Raw genomic sequence first — 24890 nt, forward strand, 5'->3', positions numbered from 1 at the left:
AGGAAAGAGAATATAATTTTACTTCCCTCACTTCGCTAAAGGCTGCCTATTCGCGCCTCGTGTGTACTTCCTGCCAGCTCTGTAATAACTAACGTAGAGTGTGTATTTAATCTGCAGAAACTTATCAAGAAATAAGTGCATTTAATCATTGTTTGGACGATCCTAAAGCATTTTGATATTACAGTGTTTAGTCATCAAATCTCTGCAATAAAGAAAACATGTTATTTGATGGAATTAGGTAATTTAAAAGTTCCTCTTGTAATTTTTTTAGAACAGAAACTTGCTTTTCAGGAAATGACTCTTTTTCTCAAGGAATCGGTTGACAGTTTTCTGTGGTTCCTCTTTCTGAACTCCCAGAGCCCTCACCATACAGACTATTCACCTCTCCTCCTTCAGTGCCTATTTCCATGTGGTGCTAATTCTCTTTATGTCCTAACCTGACCATACTATAAACTTCTCGAAGGTAAGCATCACGTTCCATATTTCTTTATTTCTCAAGCTGTCTGAATCAGTAGCTTGTCAGGCAGTTATAGCCAGATTTTATGTATTTAATCACCTTTAATGATCTGATCCATTTCCTACTAAAATAGTGAGCTCCACCTCATTCTCTTTTAATATCGTAAAGTCATCTTGAAATGTAGTATGTTTGCCAGTCTCTTTCGTAAAATGACCCTGGCTTTATTCGGCACAGTGGTCTATAGTAAAATTCTTCAGTCATGGGCTCTGGAGGTATAAGGTAGTCTGAGTATTTTACCTGAAAAGCCTGATTTGAGCCAGTGTTACATAATTGAATGAGCTTCATCCCAGTGCACAGGGTCAGACTGGGTAATCTCTGTGTGAGAATAATTGGGAATTGTTATTACTACTCTGAGAATCTTCCATGATTGGAGAACATAAGAGAGAGAGAATGCCCCCTTTAAGGTGAATGTTCATTTATTTATTACAATTAATAAAGGGTTAATGAAGTTGGCCTTTGTGAAACTTGTGTTTGGAATTTAATTTTGGTCCCTAATTGACCTCCAGGAGACAAACTCATGTTCTTGGATGTTGTGTATGTGTGTGTGCCTTTGTGTGTGTATGAAAAACAAAGGAGTCAATTTAATATCTAGGACCTATCATTTAAGTTCTTAGAAACCCCATAATTGCAGGCTTGTGGCATGCATATTATATAAAGAAAAATAGCCTCCCAAACTTTGAGGCCTTGCTTATGCTCAGAATACATCACAAAAGAGTAAAGCGGCGGGGAGTGTTGGTGATGGTGTTACCAGTTTTATTTTTAGAGAAACCAAGAGCTCAGATGAGAGTTTCCTTATGTTGAGTCACTTTAGAAGTGGTATATGGTATAGCATGGCAAGTTCATTACAGATGTGAAATTATGCAGTTCACATCAAGGGTAAATGTTTATTCATTTTCTAAATTTAACCCACCAACATTTAAACTCTGCAATTGGAAGTGAATTTACTGTTTTGGCTTGTGAATTTGAAATTCTCCCTCAACTGCCATGTGGAACAGAGGTATGGACCCTGGAAGGACATCCAAGCTCCCTCCCCACCTTTGGGCAACATATTTGACTCTAAAAAGTGCATCAAAAGACCCTGCAGAAAATAAAGGCTTTAGTCCTATTCAGGTCCTCTTTCAGGGTATTTTAACTTTTCCTTTTAGGGATTTTTCCTTCAGGGTATTCTAACTTTTTCATCTAGGGGATACTAAAAGATCTCTGTCAGGATCCTGGCAAGGGACAGAAGGCACACTGGGCTGCCCGTTGTAGAGAAGCTAATGAAGGGACTCCTTTACAGAGGTGTAGGCAGGCCAAGAGGACCAAGAGATTCTGAAGCCCCCAGGACTTGCCAGCAGGGGGAAGCTCTGAGCACTCCTGGGTCTGAAGGGTTAACCGGAGGAAACTGGTGTTACTGGAGGCTGAGGAGGGGAGCAAGAGCCACAGGAGAGGAGCCCGGACAGTGGGTGGTCGTGGTCATCCTGGAGGACCATATCTGCTGGCTGTAGTGCAGCTCCAGAACAGAGACAGAACTGGAATAAATACCCCAGCCTCTCCCTTCTCCCTTTTTCCCACTTCCTAGCCAAGACTCCCATTAGCTAAACCCAGTTAGAAGCCAGAGGCAGGAGAGTCTAGGCAATGAAGTTGTTAGAACCTAACCTCTCCCCACACATACACACACTGAGAAGACCCTCGGAGACACAGGGACCACTCCTGTCAGAGAGTCCGTTCTTCCCTTCGAAATCGGGCTTGCCAACACAGTGATTTTTCATGGGATCAGCTGAGGGATAGGGAGAGCAAGGGATGGCAGAAAGACAATAAGTGAGGTGTCTCCTTAAGAAACCAGAATTGAGGTAGAAGGTTGGCTTGTGTGGTCTGAAAAAAACTATGAATGGTACAGTATGATTTATATCCATAAAAAGGAGAAAATGAACAAAGAGCCACATGGGGTAATAGTTAGGAATGCTTGCAAGGGAGTGAGGCTCTCCAGGTGTGACCCCAGCTTGGCCTCTTGCCAGCTGGGCTATCTGGGGCAAATTTCTCTCTGAGGGTCTATTTGCATATTTTTAAAGTAGTAATAGCGATCATGCCTACCCCATGTTCTTGGAAGGCTGAGTGAAAAGGTAATTGTAAAGTTCTTGGCCTGGGACACAGCACTCAGGAAATAGAGCTTGCTAGCTGCGAATCCAAATTACAGAGAGGAAAGCTCAGTCTTGGCTTGTGATCCTGGCCCGGAAGTTGTCCTTTCTTGTGCACCAGGAGTCAGAATGTGGGTGAGGAAGGGCATGAGGTATTTGTGTTTATTAAAAGGAAACGTGGGCTGCCATCAGCTGAGAAACACCCACTCTCTCCTCCCACTCTCTCCTCCGTGCTTAGCGCTGAGTGAGGGGTTTGCTTATCTCTCAGCCGGTGGTAGGGAAGGAGGGAGCTGGGAAGTAGGGAGCAGAGAAAGTAACTATGGAAGGGTGCGTGCCAGGTTCCTACCTGGTAAGGGCTGGGCCCGGGGTGTGCAGAGCAACACCAGAACTGGGCAAGTCCACCCAGGCTGTGTGTCCACATTCCTCACTGCCTTCCCCCACCGGGTCCCGACCCACTCTGTTCTGAGCCCACGGCCTCCGTAGCTTCATGTTGGGGCTGCTGTTGAAAGGAGTCCCAGGGCCCTGCTCAGAATCTTTTTCTGAGAAAATGACCACACTTGGGAGAAGAGGTGACAGGGTCAGTGGGAGAGAAACAAGCAGCTAAGAGCAGAGCAAGAAGAAATTGGAGCCTCTTGGGAAAAAAGAAAGCAATAGAAGAATCTAAAGATGGAATTGGGTCCTCTAAGCGAGCTGGCTTTCCATTATATTTGCAGTTTTTAAAATAAAAACTGGAAGCAAGTTGGACGAACATAACGGCACTAGCTGATTTGGGAATTAGGAGCAGAATTTTGCTCTAAATTTATGAAACCATGGCACAGTTTCATACTGAACGTGTTTATTCCTACCACTAGCATTTTCCTGGCTGATTTCTTCTCCAGCCCTAGACTTCTTTCTGATTTTCCAATTTATACCCTCCTCCCCCACTCTCCCCAACCCACCTGCAAGCCAGCGGGGCAGAGGCAGTGCCTTTGTAGCAGAAATCTCTGGATTTTCAGCAGTAATGGATAAGAGTCGAGGATGAGATGAGCGTGTGTGAGCTAGTGAGAAAGGACTCGATGATGATGTGCTCTGGGGCTGGCAGTCCTTGACATTTTGAAGATTACCTGGCCTTTGACAATCAGTAGATTTGACCACCCTGCTCTAAGATTCAAACATGTCTAAAAAGCCTTACGATAAATACGCTCGATCTTATAATGACTATTTCACCATACAAGGTGAGAGTAGAAAAGTCCGACGGATCGAGTTATGGCAGTTTGACATCACAAAGCTACAATGGTGAAGAGTTAGGAACATTCTTCTTGTAATTTATTGGGAAAGAAATGGTTTTAGAAAATGTCCATCGGATTTCATGCTTGTCACATATCTGTCTCTTAGAGTAAAGATTAAGGTCAAAGGACTAGAGCGGAGTGAGAAAGTCAAATGCAGAAATATGCCTCTGTGTGGATCCAGGAAGCCCATGCGTGGGGGGAGCTGTATATATACCGTTTGTATTGTGTTTAAAAGGCAGTATTGACACCTTGCATCACTTATTATGTATGAGAGATAAGTTATCTTAATCAGGGGACACCTTTTTAGCATACTATGAGTGTACTAACTTTGAAAATATTGGTGATATTAAATGCATTTAGAAAGGTAGCTAAAATTCCATAGTAAAAATCTCAGTGGTGGTCAGGATCAGAGTATACCTTCTTTCCTCAATTATCTATTCAGTGCAGTGGTGCTCGCAGGAGTGGAACAATGGAGCCGCTCCAGCGTTCTCTGTCACTATGGTGGCACATGAGGAAAGCCTATTACAATGTAACAGATGAATTCTGAAAATAGAACCAATTCCTAAGAAGCCAAAGGTTGCATATGAAAAACCTACCAACAGCTCCTGCTGAAGGCTGAGCCTCTTGACCTAGCGAATTATTACTAGCTTGGAATTAAGCGGTCTGTTAGCACGCAGAGGAACACCCGCTTCCTGCCGGAGGATACGAATCCCTGGACATGGGAAGCTCCCACCAACTGCTTAGACCCAGACACTGGAGATAAAGGATCTTTCACTGTGTTAATTAGCGGCTCCAAATCTAGTCATTTCTGGCTGATTTCTTTGCTTTTTCCTTCTCCAGTTTTTGAGTTCTGACAGCCACATCCTAGCAGCACTAGTTAGTGGTCTGGATCAGACGCAGGTAAGGCACTCTACAAATCCTGGCTGGGAAGGAGACTTCCAATGTGTTCAATTGTTGTTTTCCTTTATAATCCCGTCAGCCAGCTTGTGACAGGTCACGTGGACACTGTGAACAGTGGAGATGATTTGCCTTGCTTGAACCTTGCACTGAAAATGCAGTCCAAATGGCTGGAATAGCTGTCCTTAAGGAGAATTCTGATTTTTTTTTTCCTCTACTCTGATAGTGGCCACTCCGGCAATCAAACAAGCATGAACCGAGCACCTGGTGTGTACAAAGCTCTGCTTTGAGAGGCGTTAAAGAGATAAAGCTGCAGGGGGGCACTGGGGTTTGGGAGACACGAGGGTGACTTTCCACTGGGACTCACACCTCAGTTTCCTTCCACCGAAAACCAGAGGATGCTCACTTGGAGTAATGATGGTGGGAGTTCTGCCATGAGCAGCGAGAGTGCTAGACCTAGAAGAAAAGGAGAGACAGATTGTCTTTGAAGAATCTTCCTATAACCCTTTCCTTGCCCCTTAACAGATTGCAAGCAGCCTTTCCATTCAAAGTCTGCCAGTCCGTCTTGTATTTGCCTATGCATTACAGGCCGGGAAGGATGGCTTTTGTTAAGGCACACACTCCCTGTGGAAATGATTAACTAGCCTTTGTGAGAAAACATTGTTTTGTCAGAAACAGTCACCATGTAAGCCAAGAAGTCTCCTTCCTTCTCAGGATGCCTGAAGTGAAACCAGTATCCCAGTTGTTCCCTTTTACCTCTACCTTCCTCGCCTTCCCCACCACGCAGAGTCTAGCAAACTCCTACTCATCCTTCACCACCCAGCTCCAACATGGTCTTCCCTGTGAAGTCCTCATCACCTTCACTTCCCGCTGCCAAGGGCCTGGCTCTTCCTTTAGGCGCCCTTGGCACTTGCACACATCCTTCCTCTAGACACCATTCCATTCTCTTCCCTCTAGAAGTGGGGGCTGCTTGAGGGAAAGAAATTTGTCTTACTCATCTGTGTGTACCTAGCACCTGAGCTCAGGAACAGAGTGCCAGGTAAATGTGTGTTATATGGACACATTAGGGGATTGACAAATGATCTTTTATAAAGGCACAGGTGTGTAAATAGACGATTCCTCCTTAGGACCATGCCGCTGAAAATAGATAAACAGAGGTGGCAAGTACAGACAGCCCCAGACAGGAGGATAATATTAAGGAAAGATTTGTTTTAATATTTGGTTTCTGATTCTGGTAGTAGAAGCAGGAACTTTCACATACTGTGATCAGGAAGACAAACGTGCCGCTGTGCAAACAGCGGGAGGATATGACTCTCCCGCCAGCACGTGGTCCAGCTGTCCCAAGTGCTATGAAGACAAGCAAGGCTAAGATAACAGCGGGGGACAGGAAGGAGGGGGTCTATTCTTCTTGCTCTGTTATGTAATGTAAACACTTTCTCCTTCAGAAATCCTTGGGACCGCTGCTTGTTTGTCTTACTCTTAACCCTTTCACCGTAGACCCGCCCGTGCGCGCCCCGCCCCAGCGGTGGCAGGAAGGCTTTCTTCCTGCGCACATTGGCTCGGGCACTTGGCTTACCCGTGGTAAATGCACGCGAGTGCAGAGTCTAACGTCGGCCTGTACATTAGCACCTTGCAGGTCAGGAAGGACTGGTTCGATGGTGGAGGGTTCGCTCTTGTTTCTCCTTCCTGCGTGCTGCGCTCACACTTCCTGCGCTGTTGTTGCTTTGTGGTGTGGCTGTTGAGATGGCTGAAGTGTTGCGTGCGTGTGTGTGTGTGTGTGTGTGTGTGTGATCTTAGAAATAGTTTCTCTATAAGACGTTACTTTTAAAGCAAGTGATAAGAAACCACAGAGCACTGAAACCCAGGAGAAAAGCAAAACTTGAGGTTCTGGTTCTCAGGAGGCTTCAAGCATCAGTCAGGCAGCTGCAGCCCCGCTAAACTGCCGTACTGGGCCTCCTCTGTTTTTGCCTGGCTGACAGGAATAGGTAGGGTTTACACTGGTTATGCACGAAAGCAGAATTAATGTAATCTTAGACCTAAGGAAGCAGGTTTAACACTGTGAAGCGAATGTATTTAATTCTTGCGGTAAAATACGACAGGTCGGCCTTCCCAAGATGACCATTGTATTCTTTTTATGGGGTACAGATAAGTTGACCAACTTTGGGCAAGGTACGGTCCTCCTTGGTCCTTAGATTCCATATCTGTAAAATGGGATAATAACACCCACCTTGCAGTGCAGTTTGGAAATCCTGTGTTATAGTATTTCTGAAGGCCCACGATGTAGCAGGGCTCAGTAGGAGAAGCGGGATTCTGTAATGGAAAAAGCATGGTTTTCAGAGTTGAACAGACCTAGGTGTGAATACTCAGTTCTACTACCTGTTAGCCCTGCGACTCTGGGCATCCTCGCTATTGCTCAGTTTTACTCACCAATACGATAGGACTTATAATACCTACTTTACAAGCTTGTTATGAATATTAAATAAGACCACACATGAAATGCCCAAGAACATAGCTTAAAGAAAGCCTGTCAATAGCACTTAAGTATCTATATCTGTATTTATGATACATCCCCAGAATTATCTCTCAGAAAGGAGGGTGTCATCTGAAATTTTATTTTATACCAAATCTCTCCTGTTATAAGGTTTCCCTCCCAACTCCTTTATTTTGAACACCCAACTACTTTCTGGAAAAGACACAACAGACCTTAAATTACCATAATCAATGATAGTTTTACCCCCTTATAGAGGTCACTTAATGAAATCCTTTTTAAAAAGGAGGCTAAGAAATTTGCCCCAGATATAGTCACAATTACAAATGTTAAATGTAATTGTACATAAACCTTTTAAAAGGTTTTTCTTTTTCTTTGTAATCCCAAGACATAAAAGGGTATACAGTGAAAACCAGATCTCCCTGCCCCTCCTGACCCTCAGTGCCCAGCTCTCTTCCTGGGACAGTTTATTTCTTCCAGAGGAGGCTTGTGCCGTGCCCCCACTGTGCTGGCTTTCAAAGGTAACATCTCAGAGAGATTTCCATATCCGCCACCTCATTCCTGTTAGCACCTTCCTATTTTTCCATCCACAGACTTTTTAAAGATCACTTTAAAAAGCAGTGGGTGTGTTGTGGAGACCACCTGCGGGATGAATGAAAAGCCAGCTAGCTGCTCGCATGTCATGTGGACATGTGGATGGGCTGAGAAGCCGGCCAGGGGCAGCATCGTACATGGACTTTTGTGGTTTTTACTCTGAAAAGGCTAATGAAAAAACAGTATGATGTGCTTTGGGAAAAAATGTCTTAAGTGACTCAAGAAGTGCCAAATACACACGTGGAAAATTTAAATTGTTTTTCCATAAAATGCAAATTGATGAAAGCAGTATCTCTAAATTGGTGGATTATGTTGTACCTGATTTTAAATATGCATGTATAATGAAATGAATGAATTAAATATTACAAGTAGACCCCTGATAATTTCATTGATATCTCTTTAAATGTAAATATTCCGAAACTTTTGGGGGGATCTTCCCATTAGGAAAATGGAGGCTGCCTTCTGCTGCAGGTTGCTTAAGGCCCATTATTTAGCAGTCCTAGTCTAAACAAGCAGAAATAAAAACAGGCATGGGCTAAAATGTCACCTCTGTTACTAAGGGCCAGCAGGAGGCTTGTTAGCTAGTGGACTTGCTCACCACTGAACCCCAGCATTAAGCGGGCTTACCTGTCCCCAGGTACTGCAGAGCCAGACCACCAGCAAGGCAGCCGTCCACCTCCAGGGTAGTGCTCCCAAGGGCTGGCGCAAAGCCAAGAGACAAATCGCTTCCATCTCCCCAGGACGCAATACAGGTCCAGATAGAGGCCAGGAATTTATCTACTGAGGGGCCTTCCCAGGGTGGGAGTGGAGAAGGAGCCTCCCCCACTGATGCGGTGTATTGGGGCATAAAACAGATACTCCTGTAGGCTAATCCTCACCGCTTATACAAGGCAAGTAGATTGCTCCACGGCATGTGAAGGGTCCTCTTCCTTCCTCAGGGCAGGAAGGATGTCTTCACCAGAACTCTTGACATCAGCATGCCTCTTTTGACCTCCAGGTCAACTGAACAGCTCTGATCAGAGAAGCCAGGGGTGGCAAGAGCACAGCTGCCTCGTGACTGAGAATGTAGGGAGCCCTGGAGCTGTCTACCAGGAGGGCTTGCAGAGGGCTTTCTAGCCCAATGTCTGTCCTTTCAGATGAGAGAACTAAGACCTATCTGGGAGGAGGAGAGGGGAGCAGCTACACATCACCCAGGAAATGGAGAGTGCTGGGGTTTCCTCTATTATAACACTTCCCAAAGTATATTTTAATGACTTGTTTAATGTTTGCCTTCAATGCTGGACTGAAGGCACCCTGTTCTTGAGGCTCCCAGGCCCTTGCTCGCAGCGCCATCTTTGTCATGCAACACCGCGCTGGCATGTAAGTGCTGAGAGGATGAATGGACAGAAGGGTGGGTGGATAGTTGGCGAATGTGTGGAGAGATGAGTCAGGAAAATTGTAAAGATTGGAGATAACGTAGAACCCACCTGAGAATCTGGAATGTACCAGATACTTGAAGAGTCCTTGCCAGGTTTGGTAGAAGACCGCTCTTCCTCTGCTGTCTCTGCACTAGGACTTCCTCTGTTTGACTCTGGGTATAATATGGCCAAGAAATCTTTCTTTCCTAGTCAGTAGTAACATTCATTGCCAGGACCATGATGTATGAGCTGCTTTCATGAGAATTTAGTCTATCACTGCTACAACCACACAAATGCCCACAGTGAGTTCGAAAAAGATCGTATTCAACAGGAGAAGAAAGTGGCTCCTCTAAATAGTAGGAGTAGGGCTGGCTGGAAGCACAGCTAACTTGTCTTCTCTAAGGAAGAAGACACACCTTCTTCAGGAAGGAGATGAATATAAGAATAATTGTCAAGAAATGACTGCGTGTAATAATCCCTTTTCCCTGTCCATTTCAACAGCACTTTTCGGCCTGACCTTGTTATGTAATGTGCCACTTTTCTACCTTGTGCCATGGTCTCATGCGCATGTGGCCAGGAGCTGGACGCCCAGCAGGCAGACACTTTGTGCTTGTTGAATGAATGAATGAGGTGATGGCTTTATTTCATCTCCTAACTGATTCCTTGTTGTTAGATTCTGCATCTTGCCTTTATATCTACACCAGGGTCTAGTGCAGTGTTTTGTGCCAAGTGGGCTGTAAGCTCTAGGTAAATATTTGTTGGATGAATAAATGAATGCCCAAAAGGGTTTCTGGAGGAATGCCAAGAAGACATTCCTCTGATGAAAAGAATTTGTAAAGAGGCAGGCAGATGCTGGAAGGGAGAATGTGGGGGTGGGGGCTGTTGGAGGAGAGACAGGCCTCTAGGCTGAATGGAGGTAGTGGGTGTGCGGTGGTCTCTAAAGAAACAGCAGAGGAGGAATGATAGAGGAGGAAATTACCCACTAGAAAAAGCAGCTCCATCATGCTGAGAGGAACATGCATTTTGCAGAAACTTCAGGCAAGGAAGTAGGGAGAGGGCCCCGGGGGAGAGGGCTATATGGGATAAGCAAGTGGTTTGGCAAGAGGAAAATGACAATGATATCCAGTCATATTCAAAGGGACAGCTCCTGTGTCTTTTACTTTCCCCAGCCCTCGGCCCACTCCTTACTGGAGAGAGCTGTTCGCCTCCGTATCCTGGCCATCCCTCCCAGAAGAGCTGTTCACACTCACGAGTTCTATTTAACAACTTTCACTCACTTACCCCATCTCACCCACCCAACTGCATTCCAGCGTCATCAAAACCCCCCTTGTTGCTGAAGCAGTGGGCCCTCATGCTTATCTCGCTCAAACAGCTTCTCACACGACTGGCCACTTCTCCCTTTCTAAATGTCTCTGGCCTTGCCTTTCATGTCAGCCCATCTCGTGGCTTCTCCCTTATCTCTCTGGTCTCTGGTCACTCCCCTCTTCCTCTCATCCTTTAACTGTTGGTGCTCTGTGGGAGTTCTGCCGAAGGCCTTCTGCCCTCACTCTGAATGCTCATCCGAGGTCATGTCGTCAACCTCAGTGGCTACAGCAGCCGTCTGTGTGTTGGGGCTTCCGTTTCTAGATCCCCAGCCCACTTCTCTCTTCTGAACTCCAAGCCTCCTAGATATGTTCACTTGGCTGTCCCATGGGTGTCTCTTTCCAACAGGGAAAAGCCAAGTGCATCGCCATCTGCCAGGCCTGCTTCTTCTCTGGTCTGCCCTGTTTCTGTGAATGGCAGCACTATCCATCCAGTTGCTTATGCCAAAACCATTTGTCTTCTGCTCACGCCCAGTGTGATTTTATCTTCTTTCCTTCTCTGTCCACATCTGGTTCCTCACTAAGTCCTGTGGATCCTACCTTCTCAACGCCTTTTGAATCCACCTCATTTTCTCCACCTCCACTGTCACCACTTGAGTTCAGATCACTAGTGTCACCTGCCCAGGTAGCTGCCCACTTCCTTCATTTTCCCCCTTATCTTCCCTTCCTTCCATCTTCTCTTCCTCCAGTCCTGTTTCACACTGCAACTGGAGTGACCTTCTGAAAGTACAAACTGGATGCCGTGTCCTCTCTGCTTATATTTCCCTTTCCCTCTAGAACAAAAGTAAGCCCTTAACATGGTTTTAAAAGCCCTTAATTATCTTTCCCCTACTTATCTCTGTAGTTCCTAGCTACTCTGAAACCTATTCATACACACAGACACACACAGACACACACCCACCCCGTAGTCCCGTGTTTCAGTCAGCAGGCTGAACCACTTCTCCTGTCAGTGCCATGTTCTGTTTGCCTCTGGTCCTTCCAGGCCATACCTTGGTCTGTGAGTCATACTCCATGAGCCCATCTGTCCACGACGACACTCCTTACCATTGGCTACTATAGTAGATGTCTGGATGATAAAGCATCTCTTTGACTAGGTGTAACATGCTATGGTACCAACAGGTAGTTATGCTTCTCTCAGTCTTTGGAGCCTATAATCCTTGATGTTAGACCCTACTCCCCTGGGACTGCTCTTGAAGAAGCACCAGACAGGGATGGTGCTCAAGGCCAGAGATATTGGCCAAGGCATGGGAAGGGCCTAACTGCCCTAGCCCCACTCAGCCTTCCAAAGATTGGGAACTTTGCCATAGACACCCCTCCTATATGCCCTCTTGCTGTACGATTGCCTCTTTATTTGTTTGTATCCCTTAACAGAATGTGAGTTTTGAGTCTGTGAACAATGTCTGTCTTTCACTCATCCACTCTTTATTGAACATCTATATACCCTGGGATACAACATTTACAACTGTTGTGCTGTCTATGCCCAGCCAGGGATGAGTTGGGGCTGAACCCAGCCTGGACTCCCATCACCAGTCCCTGTGCTCTGTCTCAGGACTCTGCCTCCCAGAGGAAGCATCTTTCTCACACAAAGGTGCTGTCTAATTGCCAAGCCATTGCCAAGCCTGCTTGAAAAGGATGCCCTTTTCTAATTTACAAAAGGTACTCAATAGGCTAATGGTGACCCAGGCATCAGAGAACAAGATAAATGAGCCTCTTGCTCTCATAGTGCTGTCTAAACAAAGAAATAAATAAGCACATAGTAAAAATAGTTCAGATGGTAAAAAGACTCTGCAAAGAATTAGAGGCTATCTGAAAGACAGCTTTAGATAAGATGGTCCAGGAAGACATCTCTTAGGAGCCAGAACATTTAAGCTGAGATCCAGATGATAATGAGGCCAGCCATATGGAAACCAGAGGGAAGAAACTGTGTGAGATTTCTAAGACTGCATTGGTCTTGATGGATTCAAGGATGGAAAGAAAGGCCAGAGTGCCTGAGGTATAGTGAGCAAGAGGAGAGAGAAACGCGTGGCCAGGGAGAGGCGGCCAGGGACCAGATCTTGCAGAGCTCTGTAAGCCCACTTGCCTTATTCACAGAGGTGTCCCCAGGGTCTGGCTCATTGTATGTATCCAGTAAATACCTGTTGACTGGAAGAAGCTCGTCATGCTCCTCATACCGAACACGTGACCCAGAACTGAGGCTCCGTGTGGTCCCAGTGCCCTCTAGTGACCACAAACTCCAGCCCTAGGCCCTCAGTAGCTTCATCGTCTTCAGAAAAATCTCAGCCTAGCCTTGTCCTTGGGGCCCAGCCAAGTTTCTGGAATTCGTCTTATTAACTTACTACTTTCTGTTAGTTTCTGGAATTTGTCTCATTAATTATTCTCTGCAAGTAGGACTCAATCGGTTACAAAATCCCTGACATACTATCCACAGTGAGATGCACGCCAGATCTTGATTCTTTACCCAAGCAGCAGTTTTCAAAGAGAATACATGGATGTCTAATTTCTCGGGGGAATGCAGGGAGCCTGTATAGGTGGCAAGCGTTAGAACACGTTTTTGTATTCCCTAGGCAGCATGACAACGAGAAAGCTCTCTAGCAGCCTCCACATCTCCAGATGTTACAGCAGTTAGGACCATCTCCAGGTCATCGTGTGGCTCAGGTGTGGCCCTGTTGGGCCGGAATGGCCTGACAAGACCACAGCCACAGGCGGCACACTCTGGCTCTCACATAACTTCTCAGGACCCGAGCTTGGGCATGGTGTGCGTGTCAGGGGCATATGGCAGCGTGTGCACGAACATGACGTCCTGCTCGTGCTGTCATTGTTCAGGTTCATTGGATCCCAACCCATTCTGGGCCCATTCAGCTAATCACCCAACACATTTTGAACTGTGATCTCATCAGGAGGCTGTCCCATGTCTGATTGAAAGCCCTGTTTTCCACCCAACTTCCCTGGAAGCAGCTCACTACCTGCAGCCTGTTTGCAAATGTGTGCATCAAGAAATCAAAAGTGACAGCAGAGACCTGGCTCTACTGGGAGAGGGGATGGCAGGAGGAGGGAGCCAATCCTTTCACCCTCTATTTCCAAAGCCTGCCTCCCCACCCCCCACCCCCTGGCCCCATGCAATAATTTATGCAGCTTTGCTTGAAGTATCCTTAAGGATGGGTCCTCTCCAACATTCCTGGGAGATATTCTCTAAATTGATTAATCTTTCACTGCTCGCACTTTCCAGAGGCCCCATGTGTGTTTTTCTGTTGATCTAGTCACACGCCACTGAGCGAGCCGAAGGAATCTGGCTCTCCTTGAGGTTTACAGGTGTTTCCTCCTTAGTTGTCACTTACTGGCGTGTAGCACATGGCGTTCTCTAAATTTCCTCCATTAATCAGTCCCCGAATTCCTTTACACTTGCTCCTCAGGTGATTCCATCAAGTCAACATATTTCTGGAGCTGAAAATGCCTGGAAGAATAGAGCCTTCCAGCTGTAGCTACCAAAATGAATGGGATTAATGTGTTTCCACCTCACTCCGTGGCCATTTGTTTCCACAGGTTCACTCCCAGGAATGTTCTGTGCTCCCCTTTGCGTCCTTGCAAATGCACACTTAGGCTTATCTGTGTATTTTCTAACTAAGTCTTAAATGCACAAAAATTAAAACGTGTATTGACAATAGCCAGTGTTGGTGATGGCGTGGGAATACGGGCATTCGTTCACGTTGTCGAGAGTTCCAACTGATACAACTTCGGAAGAGCATTTTTAAAAATTTATTTATTTGAGAGAGAGAGAGAGCAGAGCGAGGGGCAGAGGGAGAGAGAGACTTTCAAACAGACTCTGAGCTGAGCACGGAGTCCAACACCAGGCTCAATCTCAGGACCCTGAGATCATGACCTGAGCCGAAACTAAGAATCTGACACTTAACCAATTAGCCACCCTAGCGCCCCATGGAAGGCTATTTTAGCAGCTTTTGAAACAAAAAATACAGAGACCCTTTACCCAGCTTTTAACATATCATTGCAGCTTTGTGTTTAGGAATGGAAAATTCAGTAGCCTAAATGTTCATCAGTTGGAAGCTATTATAAAGTAATCAGATACATGTGAGTATACTCATGGAGTGGAAGAACAGGCCACAAGTAAAAAAAAAATAATGCCAATGTAGATCTCTGTGTACTGACATGAAAAGATGCCTGAGGAATATCATGAAATTCAAAAGCAAATTGCAGAACAGTCCATGTGATAGGAGACCATTAAAAAAATTTTTTATTCCAGCCAGTTATAGGACAAAATCTAGGCAGAGTCGCATAAATTGATTAATGGTACTTTTTCTGAGGTAGGCGGCTTTCTAAGATATACATTTTTCAATTGTTACAATTTTTCTGTTTTTCCGCAGTAGGTGTGTGTTCCTTTTAAGTTCAGTAAAAACAGTAGAGATCATAAATTGTTTTTGTGATGCTTTTGATCTAGAAAGATGACTTTTTATGACAAGTGCTCTCTATGGCCCCTGTTGTCCTCTCCTTGGGTCTTAGCCACGGAGGAGAGCTTTCCATGCCCTGACACCAGAATTCTTCGTCCTTCCCCCAAAGCTCAGAATGGCTGTGCTTCTCGTCAGGATTACTCACTTTAGCACAGAAGGTTTTCTTGATAACTGCCAAATTGTAGCACGCACCTCCAGGCCCCTTTAACCAGCTTGACTTTGCTTTGCTTTTTGTTTAATATGTTTGGATTGTTTATAGATTATTTCATGCGAGTGGTCTTATGACCTATTTTTGTAAGATTTTGATCATTTTCTAAGCATTATATCTTTTTTTCTCTCTCTCCACCCCCTCTTTAATGAGAGGAGGTATCTGCTTCCCAGCCTGCTTAGAACTGCTCATTAATGTTTATTTCACAAAATTTTTAAAAGAGGGCCAAGGGGATTGGGCACGGCCTTTTGCTACAGAAGCCCTCGTCTCGTTTCTTTTGCCTTCACTCTTAGCTCTTCCTGAACTAAAACTGTACACGCTACCTCTGTTATTGTAATAATTATTTTCGTTGGGTCTTTTTACTTCTGCTTTATTTTCAGGGTGGTGATTGATTGATTGGTTGATTTGAGAGAGAGAGTGTGCACGCAAGTGGGGCGAGAGGCAAAGGGAGAGAATCTCAAGCAGACTCCCGGCCCAGCGGGGAGCCCGACATGGGGCTTGATCTCAGGACCCATGAGATCACAACCTGAGCCAAAACCAAGAGTCCGACACTTAGCCAACTGAGCCACCCAGGTGCCCCTAAAAATAAAACCTTAAAAAAGAGAGAGAGAGAGAGAAACCACTTAGCACTCCAGTGAATTTATTTCTCATTTATTTAAATTTTTACACCAGCAATATGATCAGAAAATTAGAAAATGCAGGTGACCAAATGAAGAGAAAAATAAAAATCACCTATATTTTCACTATCAGGTATAGCTACTGTTAATAATTGGGTTTATAGCCTTATAGATCATTTCTATGTGTGTGTAGATAGATAGATAGATAGATATTTTCTAAAAATGGGATTATATTTAATAAATTGTTTTATAACCTGATGTAATAATACTTAATGTAGCATAAATATTTGTCTATGTCATTAAAGAGAGGTAATAATAGCAAGCATGGGGTTTACTAATGCCAGGCACCAGACTAAGTATTTCATACATGTTAGCCCATCCTCTCCTCACAACATGCTATCTGCTGGGTAGTATTATTACTCCCATTTTATAGATAAGAAAAACTGAGGCAGAGAGATGAGATAAATTGGTTAAGGTCAAACAGCTAGTAAGTGACAAAGCTAGGTTTTGAACCAAGACAGTCTAGCTCCAAAGGCCATGCTGTTGACCACAAAGCTGTGACCCACACCATCCTTTTCATGGCTATATTATAGGATGATTTATTTAACCACTTCCTTTTTCTGGGCTGTTAGATCCACTGCTGTTCACAAAACAGCGATGAACACCTTGTACATATATTTACCTGTACACATTTCATTTACTACCTTAGGCTGAATTCCCATGGATAGAATTGCCGAGTCCGAGAGTTTACACACTTTTTAAAAGTTTGGATGTCAATTAGTTATCTTTTTAAACAATATATTTTCTAATCTTCTTTGACCCTCTTTGTTTCTTTCCAAAAGTGTATAACTGTCTTCTGGGTTCAGTGATAGTTTTTTTTTCTTAAAACATGGAGCTTCTTCCCTCCTACTTCCTCTCCCTTATTTCTGCATCATACCCATTTCTCTAAGATGTTTAACAAAATAACACAGTTTCCACAAGCATTAAGCTTTCTGCTATCGTAGTTCCGGTACCTTACACCTCCCTCACTGTAACTCTTTGGTGGGGTTCTGTACACAGATGGAAAGCTGCCCACCCTTTGACTTGATGTCAATCTTTCCTACAGCTCTTTTTTTCCTTTCCTTTATTTTGTCTTTCAAGCTTTACAAGATCGAAGTAACAAACCTGCTATGCAATATATATATATATGTTTTTATTCAGTACATGTAAACGGGGGTGGGTGCCTGCCAAGAATGACTGATGTGTCGGAAGCTTGGAAGACAGCTTCCTGCTCTCATCCCACTTTCTCCTCGCTTTCATTTTATGACCTCGAGAAAGCCACTTGATCGGTGCCGTGTTTCATTTCCTCATTTGCCAGATGAGGAAGGTGAACTAAATGACCTAAAGAACCTATTCCCGGTTTGGGGGGGGTGGAGGTTAGGCTATCCAGGTGTAAAGTAGAGCTTTGAAAAGTATTGTGGGAACTTGGGGCAAATGTGCACATGGGCGGGGCAGGGCTGCAGGCAGCTAAAGATGTATTTCAACAGATTACAAATATTTTGTGCCTTGTCTCTTGACCAAGGCCTCCTAACAGTGTGCTTTAGTGGTTTGTGAGACACGTCTCTAAGACCAAGGTAATTATAGTTGTCCCACGGAAGCATGACAAACGGCCTCTTACTTTGAATTCTTTAATGGGAAAGAAAAACCTTCCATGACAACAGCATTGGCACTTAATTACAGGTTCCAGATCTGGGGTAAGAAGAGAGAGGGTTGAGGCTGTGGTCTGGAGACAGACAACAACCTGGGGAGAACGAGGACAGGGTGATGGAACACTGACAACAACACAAAGACAACATCAGTGGGGCTACATCTAGAACTTGCTATTTGCCAGGCGCCGTCCCAAGAACTTGAAAGCCTATGGTATCTCGTTTAATTCCCACGGTGACCCTAAGAGATAGGTTAGGAGGTAGGCACTTTTATTTCTTCTGTTTTACAAAGATGAGTATTGAGAGGCTCTTAAAGAAATTAAGTAACCTGCTTCAAGTTATTCAGCCAGTCATTGTCAGAGGTAAAATTTGAACTTGGAGAGCTCTCATACTTAACACAGGCTTTTTGAATGTCTTTACATGCCAGGCACCCTTCTCGGGGCTGGAGATGCACAAGTGAATGAGGCAAAATGCCTGTTTATATGGAGTTTGGCTAATAGTGGGATGAGCCCAGTAATAACAAGCCAACAAATCAATAAATAATTTCAGATGGCAATAAATGCTATGAAGGAGAGTGCCCAGAGTTGGGGGAAGGCTTCTTTACACAAGACTGTCAGGGAAGGCCCCTGGGAGGTGACATGTGAGCTGAGCCCTACGTAATGGAGCAAGTCAGCCATGCAAAGATGTATTGGACCCTCTACAAGAGCAATGGCCAGAGGCTTGTAAGAGCTTGGCTTGCTCTAGGAACAGAGAGAAAGTTAGCATTTCTGGGTAAGTGTAAAAGGGCAGAGTGTCTGCAAAGAAGTCAAAGAGGCAGGCAGGGATCAGATGACACAGGACCTTGTAGGCCACAGTAAGGGGTTTGTGTAGCTTATTCCAAATGCAGAAGGAAGACATTGCAGAATGTTAAGCAGGGAAGGATTATGATCTGCAGTCTCTATAAGCAGCCTTCTTCGCCTCTGGGTAGTATTGCTAACAAGGAACAACTAAAAAGGGATAAATCGTTTCTGTAGCATGCAGGGCAGCCTAAATGAAAGTTATAAAGTTAGGAGCCAGTGTTTCAGATGAAACAATTTTCTTGGTTTTTCACAAAACAGCAAGACTGTAATGGACAGGGAGGGAGAGATCCTTTCATCTAAACTTCTGACTTCAGTTAAGAAGACCTTTTGGGCACATCGGTGGCTCAGTCAGTTAAGCAACCAGCTCTTGATTTCGGCTCAGGTCATGATCTCAGCGTTATGGGAACAAGCCCTGCGTCCTCAGGCTCTGTGCTCGGCGGGGAGTCTGCTCAAGATTCTCTGGCTCCCTCTCCTTTTGCCCCTCCCCCTGCTCTCTCTTTCTCTCTCTCTCATACATAAATAAATCTTTTGAAAAAATGACAGAAGACCATAGGAGATCCAAGAGGAGCATCTGAGCTCTATTTAAAACTTGCATAAAGAAGACTACTTCTCTTTGGGGACCTTCCCTCAACATGCAGGGAGGTGCGCTTTAGGTACTGAACATTCTTGACCGCATCTTGGTCTGGGAATTATGCTCGCCTCACAGAACAAATCTCATCCCAAATAATAAGACATTATAGCATTGTGTAGATGACATCTCAGGGATTTACATTTCTATGCAGTCTGGTGCGTGTGTGTGTGTGTATCTTTCTCTGAAAAATATTTTTGAAAGTGCCATCAACATTTTTAACATACAGGACCTGACTTTTCTGATAAGGTGGTATTATACGGATGTTCCTATTTTATTTGTAAACTTGTCAACTTGATTTATTTTACTTGAATGCTTTCTATCAACAAATACTCGTGTTAATTCATTAAAACTGGTTTATGTCCTATATAGGGTGAAATTTGTGGCTTGTTTGGGTTAAAAGCTCACTGTTAAAAGATACTGTTCTACTTTGACAAAACTATGACGACTCTCACTTTTATCAGCAAACTAAGTTTGAATAGCAACATAACCCTTTGTTAGCGCACTGCATCTGTGTGTGTGCACTTACACGGTGCTTATCGGTACGTTCCTGACAATACAGACCTAACAGTATGGATTTATTTGAATGAAACTACATTTGGAGGCATGTAGTTGCCTCTGTGATCTGGTGGGCGCCAGAGAGCAAGACATTACTTGTGAAAGCATTTAATTTAAGCTACACAGCTGTAATTAAGTAGGATTTGGGGAAGTTCACTATTCTTGTGTTAGTTTTTATACAAATAACATATTTGTTTCTCGGGAGGGAAAACATTTTCGAACTATCTCGGTGCAAGAGGTCAGAGAAGATCTAGTCCTTGGCACGAAAGTAGTATGCGACAGTAGCATCAGGACACGGGCGGTGGGAGGATGGCTGTGTGATGTCTGGGGGTGCAGAGTGACAAAGACAGTTCCCTCATATAAAGGTGCTGAATTAGAGAACTTTTACGGTTCCCCCCAGCTCAGCGTTCTGTGATTTGACGGAAAGGATTCTACCCTCTGGCTGTTTAAGCTACAGTACGTTTTACCAAGGCCTTGTGCTACAAGCTCAGGGGGGCTCTAATAACTCCGTCAGAATTATAAATTCAGCCGTCAGCACTGGGATTGTTGAATCGACTGAACAAGCAGATTTTCTCCCATTGTCTGTTTTCTAGATTGATGAATAACAATTTCATCCCTCCATTTTGTTATAACTCTTCCACTCTGACACTTCTGATGGCTGGGAGTTGTTCTAGAAATTTCCTAAGTCACACACTAGAGTAAATTCAAGGAGATAATGCGATTCCAATTGAATCATCAGTGTCTCTGCTGTCAGACCCAGTCATTTTAGGAGTTCAGTTGGTTGAGTTGCACAACTTCCCAGATTTAATATTACATACTTGCCACTTTACGTCTTGCCCTCAAGTCTTAATAAATGGGCTAAAGGTCTGATGGGAAACTGTGAGATAAATTATATGTTTATTATGCCAAGTTAAGTAAATACTGTTTGAAAGGCTTACTAGAGGGTACAATCAAGTTAATTGCTTTAAAAATCTTTTTTGATTTACTGAGCTCTATGAAAATGGTTAAGCAATTGATTTCTGTCGTGGTAAGTGATCTGAAGAGAGCGGTGTTGGGTCCACGAGGGTTGCCATGCACATTTCCTCCCTCATGGCTGGAACTGTCCCATAAATGAGCAGAGAGGGCCCCCTGGGACCAGAATGCAAGTACTGCTGACAGACTGTTGTTCCTCCAAAGAAGACACATGTTGACAGTTTGACGTTCAGGCTGACAGACTGATTTCTTTTCTTTCTTATTCTAGATGCTGAAGAATACCAGCCTCCGATATGGAAATCATACTGTGAGTATTTGAAATGAGAATCTCCTCAGAAGTCTCCAGTAGGCCTGCCTTTTGAACAGTTCTTGCCGTTGATTTAATGCGCACAAGCAGTCCCACATCACGGCACTGCAAACCCAAATCTTTCTTTTTAACTAAGGAGGGATTTTAGTCAGAGTAGGCTGCACAGCATTCTCCCCTGGCCAGGACCCTGAGGAGCAGGCTGCCTGTGACCCATTTCAGGAATGCTTAGGGAAAAAAAGAGAGACATTCGGACTCCCTGGTTTTTGGTTTGGAGTTTTCCTTTTCTTTTTCGCAGAGTTGGTCAGCAAGGGTGAATGTGTTGACTTCCATGAATTACATTCTTAGCTGATCATCCTGTAGCTGTAATATCATATGACATTGACCACAGAAAATATTAACAGATAGCAAAGAATAATGTTTGGTCACTACGGGTGACGTCTTAGATACAGATCATAACCGGTCATCAGTCAGCAATTCAACTCCCTTCCTGAAGGCAGGCAGTTGTCATCATGTCAAGCTCATTTTCTCTTTCTTTAGTAACATCTGCCTGACTAAGTCATTCTCCAGCAAGAGAGGGAAGGAGTGTGGTAGGTGGGAAACCCGCTGTGCTGACAGCCAGGGGACACATGTTCCTTTTCAGGCTTGAGTCTGGACAGCAATAATAAGAATAATTAGTACCATCGTTACTGATGTTACCGTTGTCTCTCCCACCCATGAGACCTCCCCCATGCCAGCCGCTGTGCCAGCTGTGTGCCGGAGCTCTCAAATTCTCACCACAGCCCTAAGCGACGACGGCCACATACAAGGAAACCACAGCTCAGGGAGGTTCAGCAACTTGGCATATGGTCTGCATCTCTGAGTGCACTGGACTGGCATGCAGAGTGGAAACCAGAAGGCAGCCTGACCCACAGCCTGCAAGTTTTCAAGACATTTTTCCTTCCACTTAAAATTTTTAAAAGATTTATTTATTTATTTATTTATTTATTTGAGAGAGAGGGAGAAAGAGAGCGTACGCACGTGCACCCTTGGGAGTGGGGAGAGGGACAGAGGGAGAGAATCCCCAAGTAGACTCCCCACTGAGTGTAGAGCCCTACATGGGGCTCAATCCCACGACCTGTGGAAACCAAGAGTGGAATGCTTAACTGACTGAGCCACCCAGGCACCCCTCCGCTTTAAATTTTATGCATAAATACATATACACGCACGCACACGCACACACACACACACACATATATACATACGCTCATGTATATATCTGTTGCAAAAGCAATACGAAGCTGCATACAAGACAAACATTACAAAATACATAAAGCTGAGAGTGAAATGTTTCATGATTGACAAACCAGCCTCTGCCCCATATTCCACGTCTCTTTCCTGCTTCCTGGTAGCTGACCTCTCAATTTTGGAAGGCACATCCTTCCAACTGTTCAGAACACACTGGCCTAATATGATGGCATTTTTGCGGTTGCTCCCTTTTGAAAAAAATGGGCTTATGCTGTACTTGGTGTCCTTCAACTTGCTTGTTTCACTTCACAAATACCTCGCTTTCATCTTTCCGTGTCAGCATATATAGAGGCCCCTCATTCTTATTACATGAGTCTGTTCTTCCATCTGTGAAATAAAGGGGTTGTGCTGGGTCTCTAAGGGCCCTTACAATCTAATGTTCTGCATTCTGATCTTCTATTTTAAAAGGCAGTGCTAATGACTTAGTAATTGGGTGTTTTTGTTTGTTTGCTTCCTAATGGAGTGTGAAGAGCTCTGACAGTAAATGAACAAAATATCTGTAGTGACAGGCACGGGGTGTTCCATGACTTACTGTGCTTTGCACACCTCTTTGCACATAGCCTTGCATACATTAAGTAGCCAATAAATATTTGTTGAATGAATGCCACCTCAGAGAGCTCTACTGAAGCAAAAAGATGGCGTTGGCTCAAATTCATTTCGCCTTTTGCTGCGAGGCCTTGGACCACCTAATATATCTCTTAAAAGGGCTTCTGTGTCCTAAGGAAGGTAGAAAACGCATTGCTAATTACATGTTTACAATATCAATTTCACCCTCGTGTATTGGTTTTAAGTTTGGTTTGGGGGGTCTAACCAAGTTGGTTTTTTTTTTTTAATTTGCTCTAAAATCATAAAACATTAGACACAGAAGGGATAGGTGAGGCCATTTAATACAAACTGAAGGGCATTTATGAAATTACTCTTTATTACATCCGACTAATAGTCATCCTGGCTGCATTTGAGGACCTCTAGTGATGCATAACTCCCAAACTGAGGGGAGTGTGCCACCAGATGAACCATTCATGGCATCAAAACCACATCGCCTTAAGGTATACAGAGCATTGCTGAAAAAGAACTCTCTTTTGGCTGTCCTGGATCCATAAACCATTTGAGTTTGGATGTTGGGCCACTTACAAACTCACCTGACCATATCATTCCCAAGCTCATGCTGCTCTGTCTGATTCCCAAGACTATCATCTATTCATTTGGTCTTTCAGCGCACATACAGGGAGTACCTCCTGCATGCTAGAGCATAACTATTAGGAATCAAAAATGACTAACTTGCGATCCGTATTTTTCTCCAGTTTACAGTCTTGTAAAGGAGACAGATATAAACCAATTAACTTAAAATGCAAATGGCTTTAGTAATAATATACTCCTCCTCCACCTCCTGGGATTAGAGAAGACTTTATAGAAGAGGTTACATTTGTATATGGGTCTTGAAGGATGAATAGGAGAAGGAATCTTAGGGCCCTGCAGAGCTTCACGAGATACTTTTTAAAATCCAAATATACTAAAACTGTAGCATTTTCCTGATCTGAAAGCCCAGAAAATTTTTAGAGTATAAAATGTGCTTTATTTTAAATAACCTGTTGTTAAACCCATTTTGAACCTTAGGACTCACCAAGCTCTTGTCTTTGAAATGTTCACAAATCATCCTTTGAAAGATAATTTTAGATATTGATGTCAAACTCATTAGCATATCATTTGTGGAATCCACATTTTTCCATCACACACTTTTTTTTTCAAACTCTAGTGATTATTTGGTACTTTGAAATCTCATATTTACTGGAGGCAGTACAGTTTTGCCATATTATAGGGCTTGATTCTAAAAATTATGATTTTCAATTGTTACAAAAGCATATAGGTATGTCTTAGCTTTTATTGCCTGTTATTGGACATAACTTTGACTTACTTGATATCAGATTCTTATCATGAGGCACGAGTCCCAATTCTGACATTATTCCTAAGAGAAAATTAGTCTACTTGATGATAATCCACTTGAGAAAGTGGTTTCTCAGGTTTAATGCTAATTGCGATGTTCTTGGTTGCAAGTGTCTACACGGCTTACTTTCCTGATACTTTAAGCGAAGTCTTAGAACTGAGTCTCAACGCTGACTGACCTGCGTCACCCATTCCTAACTCCAACACTGTGGTCAGAGAGTTGGGATATGCTGCTGCCCTGATCCAGTCAGAGACCAACCCTATATAATCCACAGAACTGGAAACTTTTGAGTGCTGTTGCAACAGGGAAGATGGAAATGGATGTTGGGAGGGCAACCACAAATGTCTGGCTTAGAAATGTAGAGGAATAGGAACCTTAAAAACCAACTCTCTCTGTATTTTATTTAAAGTAGATAGTTCATTCATTTACTCACCACTCATTCAGAAAATACATATTAAGTTTTTGCCTTAAGCCAAACACAGTGCTTAGAGTTGTGCGGCCAAAGGGATGGATAAGCCCGGGTCTTGACTCTGAGCACCACGATGTCACATGATGTCCTTTAACCCCCTGCGTTCTCTGCTCCCCTCCCTTTCTTAGAACCTAATGCTATCACTTACTGGGCTGTTTCCATAAGAATAATCTTGTCCCAAAGTATCATATATCTGTAGCTAGTCCTTAGTATACAAGACCAAACCCCAAAACATTGATGAAGTCACTGAGAAAGTTTTGGTTTCAATTTTCTAAAAGAAAA

General features: G+C 43.9%; 1 protein-coding gene across 1 annotated transcript in view; it reads left to right on the forward strand.

The window, feature by feature from the left end:
• Window positions 1–24890, forward strand: part of CHN2 (chimerin 2) — a 283549-nt gene that overhangs the window by 124032 nt on the left and 134627 nt on the right. The window contains exon 2 of the mRNA XM_026508512.4: window positions 20875–20913. Coding sequence (XP_026364297.1) covers window positions 20875–20913 — 39 coding nt within the window. The remainder of the gene's footprint in view (window positions 1–20874; window positions 20914–24890) is intronic.

Source organism: Ursus arctos, unplaced genomic scaffold (genome assembly GCF_023065955.2).
Source record: "Ursus arctos isolate Adak ecotype North America unplaced genomic scaffold, UrsArc2.0 scaffold_3, whole genome shotgun sequence".
Lineage (NCBI taxonomy): Eukaryota > Metazoa > Chordata > Mammalia > Carnivora > Ursidae > Ursus > Ursus arctos.